Here is a 10000-nt window from a genome sequence, read left to right as displayed (position 1 = left end):
AGAACTCGGCGAACCAGATGTTCCTGCGATTATTCTCCAGGGAGCGCGAGGTGAAGTACTGATCGAACCCTGAGCCAGAGACCACACAGAAACGTTTGTGGAACTCTCTTCCAGGCTGACATCAGCCAGGTTGAAACACTTTTAACCCTTAGCGGTCCATTTATTCAGCGCTTCTCAGGCGCGTCAGGTCCAATTTATTTTCACAAGCGCTGTTTGAAAGATTTTTTTCAGAGTAAAACAGGTTTAAAGGGCCCTGCATATCAAAAGTACACTCAGTACTGCATCTCCAGCCAAGCCCCACCCCTTGTTCGTTGTATTTTTCACATACCTCTTTATAGACGTGCATACTGATAAATCCTCTCCTGATCACTCGTTTTATCACCAAACTCCTCAACAATGTGATCCGAGTCATTATTTTATTACTATAACATCTCAAAAAGCTCTGCAGATGTCTGTGATATTCTTTGAGCGCTGGATGCAGAAGCAGCTCTCTCCTTTGTTTGTGCCCGTGTTATCTCTGTGGTGCAGGGGCTGTGTGTATTGCTCAGATCCCTCCCTCCTTTTTTCCAGCTCCTGTCAGTCTCACTCAGCCACTGAAAGGTTTTCTCAGCTTTTTCCAGAGAAAAAAAACGACTAGAGACATGCGCTTGACGTCTTTTTGATGATGTCGGACTGGAAAGGGAAAATTGTAAAGTCGGACCTGGTCCAACACAGGACCACAAAGGGTTAAAACCCTACATTGAAAATATACTTCTTTTGGGATGAGATTTTCTATAACTGGTTGTAACTCGAGTGCCTTTTGCTTTGTAATTTTGCACAGAGCTCTGCGATGCCACAGCGTTAAGGGAGGGCGCTGTGTAAAAACACATCAGCATTGTCTTGTTTCAGATCACTCTGCTGCCAAACATAATGAAAGGTTGATTGGGTTTGTCTTACCTTCGATGGAGGCTCTCTTGGGCAGTATAGTGACTGCTCCTTCGGCTACATCCTCCTGGTCAAGGATCGGAGAGATCTTCGCGCCCCAGCTGTCTGACCCCACGAAGAGGAAGTGACCCGTGAGATTGGCCTTCTTTGCCGCTTCCAGGACGCGTCTGTAGAGGGGGAAGAGGGAGGGGAAAGACGGTTGGTCAACTGGGCGTCACATGACGGCGTAGCGCCACAGAGAATTGGCAACACCAAGAACGGCAGCAAGTTCCTACACTTATGCACTTCCTCGGAGTTCTGAAATCATTCAGCTCCCTGCTAGTTCACGTGGGTTTAATCACCTGTGTACAGTTCTGGTCAAAAGTTTAGCATCCCCCCTCTATATAGAATGAACTCACTCAGCTTCATAGAGTCCAATGAAGGCTGCTGTATAATGTTCCCTTGTTAACATATTGAATCACACACCCTCTATATAGAATGAACTCACTCAGCTTCATATAGTCCAATGAAAGCTGCTGAATGTTCCTTTGTTAACATATTGAATCACACACCCTCTATATAGAATGAACTCACTCAGCTTCATAGAGTCCAATGAAAGCTGCTGAATAATGTTCCCTTGTTAACATATTGAATCACACCCCCTCTATATAGAATGAACTCACTCAGCTTCATAGAGTCCAATGAAAGCTGCTGAATAATGTTCCCTTGTTAACATATTGAATTCCACCCCCTCTATATAGAATGAACTCACTCAGCTTCATAGAGTCCAATGAAAGCTGCTGAATAATGTTCCCTTGTTAACATATTGAATTCCACCCCCTCTATATAGAATGAACTCACTCAGCTTCATAGAGTCCAATGAAAGCTGCTGAATAATGTTCCCTTGTTAACATATTGAATTGCACCCCCTCTATATAGAATGAACTCACTCAGCTTCATATAGTCCAATGAAAGCGGCTGAATGTTCTTTGTTAACATATTGAATCACACACCCTCTATATAGAATGAACTCACTCAGCTTCATAGAGTCCAATGAAAGCTGCTGAATAATGTTCCCTTGTTAACATATTGAATTACACACCCTCTATATAGAATGAACTCACTCAGCTTCATAGAGTCCAATGAAAGCTGCTGGATAATGTTCCCTTGTTAACATACTGAATCACACACTGCTTTGCAGTTTTTTAATGAACGCCTCCCACTCACTTGATGTCATCCTCGTTTGCAAAGAGGATGATCCCTCGAGCGTTAGACGTCTCCATCAGCCTCTTGATAATCTTGTCAAACTCGCCCAGCTTGGGTTCCCGAGGGATCTTAATGGACTGGGCGATGCAGAGCCCACCTGGGGACACAAAGACACACTCATGAAGCACTTAACGAACCGGGGTCCCTGGAAAAGGCCCGATCCCATGAGCGAGCCAGCTTCCTCTGCCACAGCCAGGGAGAGCGGATGCCCGCGAGATACCGGCGGCCTCTGCGGGCGTCCACTCGGACCTCGTGATGAGGCGAAGCAGTCGCCATCGGTTTCCCGAGAGGAACCCCCTCCTGGCCCCTCGTACCTGCCTCCCTGGAGATCTGCAGAAAGGCCTCCACTCTCTCGCCATAGTTCCCTTCCGACGCCAGCGTGGACACGTGGAAAAGCCCGATCCCATGAGCGAGCCAGCTTCCTCTGCCACAGCCAGGGAGAGCGGATGCCCGCGAGATACCGGCGGCCTCTGCGGGCGTCCACTCGGAGCTCGTGATGAGGCGAAGCAGTCGCCATCGGTTTCCTAAGGAGAGGAACCCCCTCCTCGCCCCTCGTACCTGCCTCCCTGGAGATCTGCAGAAAGGCCTCCACTCCGCTCTCGCCATAGTTCCCTTCCGACGCCAGCGTGGACACGTAGTTCCAGCCCATCGCCTTGACGATGTCCACCATCGCCTGCGCCTGGTAGGAGTCCGGGGGCACCACCCGCGAGAAGAAGTCGTAGCGGTTATCATCGCTGAGCTCTGGCGCGGTCGAGGCGTAGCTGATCTGCGGGATCTGAGCGCACGAGGGGCGTGGGACAAACAGAACAACAGAATTCATTTAACCAGATTTTTTTCCCCCCATTGAGACCAAGCTCTCATATACACTCCCATAATAAAAGCACAGCACAGTGAAACCACAGTAAAGCATAGGGAAGCATTGTAAAACACAGAGAGGTCTGGTAAAGCATAGGAAAGCATTGTAAAGCACAGTCCTCAATCTGGAATACTGTGTTCAGTTCTGGTCACATCGCTACAAAAAGGATATCGCTGCTCTAGAAAGAGCGCAAAGAAGAGTGACCAGAGTTATTTAAAAGGCATGTCATATGCAGACAGGCTAAAAGAATTGAATCTATTTAGTCTTGAGCAAAGAAGACTACGCGACGATCTGATTCAAGCATTCAGAATCCTAAAAGGTATTGACAATGTCGAACCAGGGGGACTTTTTCAACCTGAAAAAAAGAAACAAGGACCAGGGGTCACAAACGGAGATCAGACAAAGGGGCATTCAAAACAGAAAATAGGAGGCACTTTTTTACACAGAGAATCGTGAGGGTCTGGAACCAACTCCCTAGTAATGTTGTTGAAGCTGACACCCTGGGATCCTTCAAGAAGCTGCTTGATGAGATTCTTGGATCAATAAGCTACTAACAACCAAACAAGCAAGATGGGGTGAATGGCCTCCTCTCGTTTGTAAACTTTCTTATGTTCTTATGTACCAGTCTTCCCGAAACACTGCTTGTCTGCTATAGACGTTTCGGATTGCATTCGGCTGGATGGCAATGCAATAATGATTCTGTATTACACTGAGGGACGATGGTTGCACAAGTATAGGGCAGCTGCAATGGGATGAGGCTGCCATTGGTAGAATGGGACCACAGTGTGCTAACTATACCCCACTCCAAATGATCTGCAATGACAATGCAGACAGGCAGACAGTGGCACTGCAATGGCAATGCAATAATGGTTCTGTATTACACTGAGGGACGATGGTAACACAAGTATAGGGCAGCTACAAGGATGTGAGGCTGCCATTGGTAGAATGGGACAACAGTGGCTTTGTACTTTGTATCACAATCTGTCTGCACTGTCTGCACTGTGCTGCATTAGTTTTAGATCAATTCTGTTGCCATAGCTAGTAACGCCGTTTCTACATGCAGAACCTTGACTTAAGAATTAACTTAAAAGTCTTTACTGATGTGTTGTGAAAAGCGTTCACTTCTGCGGACATAAACACAGGCTTACCGGGTTTATAAATAAGAAACTGGCTTAGTGTGGCACTTTGAGCCCTGGGGATAACGCTGTACATTTGCAGGGAAACAAGGCGTACGAACTATGATTTGCAACGCCTCGCCAAATTCTGGAACGTAATCCGCCAAACCGCGATTTAATATGTCTGACAAAAGCACAAATAAGTGCTACCCGTTTATTATAAATAAATACAATGAATTAATAAAATCACAGGTAAGTAATACTGTTACCAACTACGTATTTATTTGCTTCGCTTGTTTTGGCAAGATTTGCAATATCACAACCGCGTTTTTTGTTTTATCTCATGAGATGAAATGCTTAGATCCAGGGGAAACAACATGTATGCAGAACGTAGAGTAACGCTGAATTGTCCACACACAGGCGGAGAGCGGGGCGCGAACCCGAGAGCTCTCGCACTGAAGCATCGCGCCCATAGCGCTGTACAAGAGAACCGGCTCCTTTGCAAGGAGCGCATATCGGCTATATAGAATATTTTAGCAATCAGACCCGATTAATAACGCGCTGCCATTATCCCGTTCCAGGCCCGGAACGCTCTTTTTAGCACCAAAAAAGCTCCCCGGGCACTATGTTCCGAAGGTGCAAAATACGACGAAAGTCATACACGTAATGCAACTAAGTGAGAACAAACATAAAACTATTGAAAAAAAACTAAAATATTCCCCTCGTGTGTCTGTAACTTTGCTGTTTGTTTATGTATTTATTTTTTAATCATTGAATTAATTAGTAACGTCCCGGGCCGGTTCGTCTTGTTTTACCCCTTCCAGGCGTTCTGCGCTCGACCTGACCTCGTAATCAAAAGGGATAGAAAAATAACCAACCCGCTAGATGCTTTCAAAACAAGCCAGATGCAGCTGGAAAAACTTCAATCGGCCAGCGCTGATCTTATATCTAAATGCACAGAGATGTCGCGTTGGAAACCAGCGGCTTATAGCAAATATATTTCTCCAATTCAATGGCTTGACAGCCGTTCTGTCTGCGGTTATCGCCTCCCTCAGTTCAGCTAGTTTACTGTGCGGCGAGAAACTAAGCTTTGCGACTGAGAGCGGTTTGGTGCAAGAAATCCTCGATAGAATCCGTGCGCGCCCGGTGTCACTTGTACAATTTTGCAAAGGCTGGCATTCGTGTCACAGCTTGCTTGCCGGAGGTCGCCCTTCTTGGACGGCACAGAGACAGACCGTGCCGATTCAATAATGGTTCTGTAACGCAGGGCAATGGTAGCACGGGTATACAGTTGCAGTGGGACGAGGCTGTTAGAATGGGACCACGGTATGCTAGCCGTACCTTTCCATGCATGTGTTGTTTGGGGCGCAGGGAAGCAGGTGGGCTATTTAACCGTTCGGAAGCAGAACAAGAGATGCTCAGTATAAATCTGCACTGTGAATCTCCCTTCTGAATACTTCACAAAGTAAAAAGCACAGCTGAGTGTAATGAAGCACAGTGATAGCATGGTAAAGCACAGAGAGGTCTGGTAAAGCATAGGGAAGCATTGTAAAGCACAGAGAGGTCTGGTAAAGCATAGGGAAGCAATGTAAAGCACAGAGAAGTCTGGTAAAGCATAGGGCGATAATATTTTCGATTTCAGAGGGCTGGATCTCATCAGTTTCAGGGTCTAGTGCTATATATTATAAAGACGTTTCAGAGGGCTGGATCTCATCAATATCAGGGTCTAGTGCTGTATATTATAAAGACATTTCAGAGAGCTGTGTCTCATCAATATGAGGGTCTAGTGCTATATATTATAAAGACATTTCAGAGGGCTGGATCTCATCAATATCAGGGTCTAGTGCTGTATATTATAAAGACATTTCAGAGGGCTGGATCGCATCAATATCAGGGTCTAGTGCTGTATATTATAAAGACATTTCAGAGGGCTGGATCTCATCAATATCAGGGTCTAGTGTAGATGAAGTTGTTTTTGGTAAGATCTATTTGCATTGCAGAAGTGCACATTCCTGGAGCAGATCTGTTAAGCCTAGGTCTACCGACTAGCCATCTTGTCTGCTGTCAGCTTCAGCAGATTGAATGATTTTACACAGATGGTGGACGCTATTCATAGACCCTTTAAAAAAAGGAAAAGAACTACAGAAATAAATCATTATGACGGCACCGCATCTGGAAATATTAATATTGCAGGAATGGAATATATAATAATCAGGCTCCTGCTGCCTCGCAGTCCGATCCATTTCTGGTATTACTGACTGTCAGTTTACTAATAAGACACACCTGAGCCTGATACCTAGACACACTGGGGCTAATCCAGCTGGCAGTAAAACCTGGCACCAAATGAACTCTTTAAGAGATGCATATTTGCGCAAATGTGTGCGATTTGCATATATACATATTCATGAGAATGTTTTCTCCCTGCAGACAAGGTAGGTTTAGGTGGACGGCTTAAGTAAGCGAGCTCATGAATATTCCAAAACGAATGAATAATTAAAAAAAAAGGACTCAACTTTTTAGCCCATGAGATTGACAACGCATATTTCCAGTAAGGACAGTTCCCTTCCAGTCGGATATGAAAACGCTCAATACGGAAGTTTAATGCCAGTGATTGGTAAAGCATTGCGAGTCGTCGATACAATACAAGCTATATTGACCTCTATTGCTGAATCGGTCCAGCCCCGGCTGGAACTGCATTTCCCAGCATGCCTGATCGCCCTGAACTCATGCTCTGATCTCACAACACAAAGGGCATATCATTTAGAGCAGGGGTGCCCAATCCTGGTCCTGGGGGAGCGGTGTCCTCCTGGCTTTTGTTCCAACTGTCCCCTAAATTAGTTAATTGGACCAATCAAGCACTTCTTAGAAGCTTAATTGGTCCAATTAAGCAATTTAGTATACAGTTGGAACAAAAACCAGGAGGGACACCAGCCCCCCAGGCCCAGGATTGAGCACCCCTGCTTTAAAGCGGCAACACATCTACCCCCCCCCCCCCCCCCCCCCCCCCCCCACTGGAGACTCACCGCAAAGAGCCGCAGCACGTTGGCCACCATGATAGACACGGAGCTGGCCGACGCCCCGATGACCCCCACCACCCTCTCGGGCTTGCTGATGAAGGGGTGCTCCCCATTGGAGCAGCGCACGTCGGACGTGTCTTTCTGGATGAGAGCCTGGACGAAGGTGAGGGACTGCTCCAGGGCGTAGGTGTCCCGGGAGCAGGTGTCCAGGATTCGCGCCCCCAGCGTGATGTTGGGCAGCAGCTCGGGGTCGCTGTTGATCTGGTCCAGAGCGTACAGCATGGCTTCCAGGCGATGGATCCCCTTTTCCTTCTTCACCTCCCCGCAGGGCGCCCCGGCTGCACCCCTGGCGTGCACGGGGAACAGCCCCCCCAGAGTGATATCCCCCTCAATTTTGATGGAGTGCCGCTGGGTCCCCTGCCTCACCAATGACGCTTGCCCTGACCACGCCCCCACCAGACACAGGAGTCGGAACCACAGGGCATGACAGCCGCAGTAGCTCTTCCCCCACGTTAACCTGTGCTGCTGCTGGAGCTGGGGGTATTGTGACATCGCCATTGTGGTTGTCGTGGAGATTGGTTGTTTTTTTTTGTGTTTTTTTTAAGGGTTTTTTTCTCACCTTCTCCAAGAGGAAGCTGCAAAAGGAGAATATGACAAGGGTTTTTGTTCCTGTTAGTGTTTTAAACCAGGACTACGAAACAATGGCTAGATATGAGCAGATCACAATCAAATAAGAATTAGTCAACATTTTAACTTGTTTAACTGACAAAAATCCTTTCACTTTTGGAGGAATTAAATTGAACTGCTCCCTCCCCCTCATCGTTAACATATTGAATCACACCCCCTCTATATAGAATGAACTCACTCAGCTTCATAGAGTCCAATGAAAGCTGCTGAATAATGTTCCCTTGTTAACATATTGAATCACACACCCTCTATATAGAATGAACTCACTCAGCTTCATAGAGTCCAGTGAAAGCTGCTGAATAATGTTCCCTTGTTAACATATTGAATTGCACCCCCTCTATATAGAATGAACTCCCTCAGCTTCATAGAGTCCAGTGAGAGCTGCTGAATAATGTTCCCTTGTTAACATATTGAATCACACCCCCTCTATATAGAATGAACTCACTCAGCTTCATAGAGTCCAATGAAAGCTGCTGAATAATGTTCCCTTGTTAACATATTGAATCACACCCCCTCTATATAGAATGAACTCACTCAGCTTCATAGAGTCCAATGAAAGCTGCTGAATAATGTTCCCTTGTTAACATATTGAATCACACCCCCCTATATAGAATGAACTCACTCAGCTTATAGAGTCCAGTGAAAGCTGCTGAATAATGTTCCCTTGTTAACATATTGAATCACACACCCTCTATATAGAATGAACTCACCAGCTTCATAGAGTCCAATGAAAGCTGCTGAATAATGTTCCCTTGTTAACATATTGAATCACACCCCCTCTATATAGAATGAACTCACTCAGCTTCATAGAGTCCAATGAAAGCTGCTGAATAATGTTCCCTTGTTAACATATTGAATCACACACCCTCTATATAGAATGAACGCACTCGGCTTCACTTTTTTATTAACGATCTTAAAACTCGTTTTTGTAGGTTGACAGATTGCAACCGCGACTGCTCCCTAACACCCCCCCCCCCCGCCTCGAATGGGATTTACTACACAAGCGAGACCAAAGTGGCGCAGTGCCCGACCGCCTTCTTATTCTTAAAACCTGTTCAAAACACGTTTCAAAAGCACACTCTGCCCGCCCCGATTCCCGTACCGACTCCAGCTGGCACTACAATCGGTATTAGAGAAGACACCGTCCACCGGTCAGTTCGTTAATTTGGCTTAATTGGCAAGCGTGAAGTTTAAAACCGGAATAAACGTGTTTAATTATCAGGGAGGGGAGTTTGCTTTATTTTTAACACGGGTTGTGTCTCGTCTGAATTAAAACAATGTGTCTATCGCTTATACAACGCTTTGCTTCTTCATGGTATTTTGCATGCCCTTTGAGGCCATAAGTACATAGGTAGATTACACACGACACACACACACACACACACACACACACACACACACACACACACACACACACAGACACACACACACACATACACACACACACGCACGCATGCACACACATTGACACACACACACACACACACACACAGACACACACGCACGCACACACACCACACACACACACACTGACACACACACAACACACACACACACACCACACACACACATCACACACACACACACACACAAACACACACACACACACACACACACACACACACACACACCCACACACACACACACACACTGCACACACACACACACACACACACACTGTTCACGACACACCACGCCGCATGCACACCACACTGACACACACACACACACACACACCACACACACACAACACGCACTATATCTATTATCTATTCAGCGATACATTTAGCGAGCCAGTATAGTACAGTGTAGTGAAGTTATTCGGCGACAAACTCCTCGACCCCAGCTGTGCTGCTTTCATAGAGAAGGATATATATATATATATAAAATATCAAAACTTAAACATACCTAAAAAATCCATCTTCAACTCTCTTTTCTGGTCACTCGAGCTTTAAATCATCACAAAAGCGTCTGATAAACGCAAGGAGAATACTACAATCTTCATACAACAACAACAATAATAATAATAATAATAAGTAATAATAATCAATAATAATAATAATAATAATAATAATATCATGTGTCACAATAATATTAATACTATAAACGTATATTCAAAATCTATATAAATTAACTTATTAAAAATATGTTCTTTT

At 45.6% G+C, this 10000-nt stretch overlaps 1 protein-coding gene across 5 annotated transcripts in view; it reads right to left on the bottom strand.

The window, feature by feature from the left end:
- LOC121328764 (metabotropic glutamate receptor 6-like) overlaps positions 1-10000 on the bottom strand; it is a 24156-nt gene that overhangs the window by 13973 nt on the left and 183 nt on the right. For 2 of the 5 annotated variants that reach the window (XM_041273806.1, XM_041273810.1), the window contains exons 2-7: positions 9753-9815; positions 7164-7792; positions 2728-2944; positions 2131-2266; positions 937-1091; positions 1-69 (exon numbers count right to left, since the gene is read on the bottom strand). The exon at positions 1-69 is cut by the window's left edge and continues 72 nt beyond it. In XM_041273806.1, the coding sequence (XP_041129740.1) occupies positions 1-69; positions 937-1091; positions 2131-2266; positions 2728-2944; positions 7164-7715 (1129 nt within the window). In that variant the 5' untranslated portion in view covers positions 7716-7792; positions 9753-9815. Of the gene's footprint in view, positions 70-936; positions 1092-2130; positions 2267-2727; positions 2945-7163; positions 7793-9752; positions 9849-10000 lie in introns of those variants that run through there. The other 3 variants (XM_041273808.1, XM_041273807.1, XM_041273809.1) reach the window with 3 other exon arrangements.

Source organism: Polyodon spathula, chromosome 16 (assembly GCF_017654505.1).
Source record: "Polyodon spathula isolate WHYD16114869_AA chromosome 16, ASM1765450v1, whole genome shotgun sequence".
In the NCBI taxonomy this organism is placed as follows: Eukaryota; Metazoa; Chordata; class Actinopteri; order Acipenseriformes; family Polyodontidae; genus Polyodon; species Polyodon spathula.
This window is presented reverse-complemented; position numbering and strand designations above follow the sequence as displayed.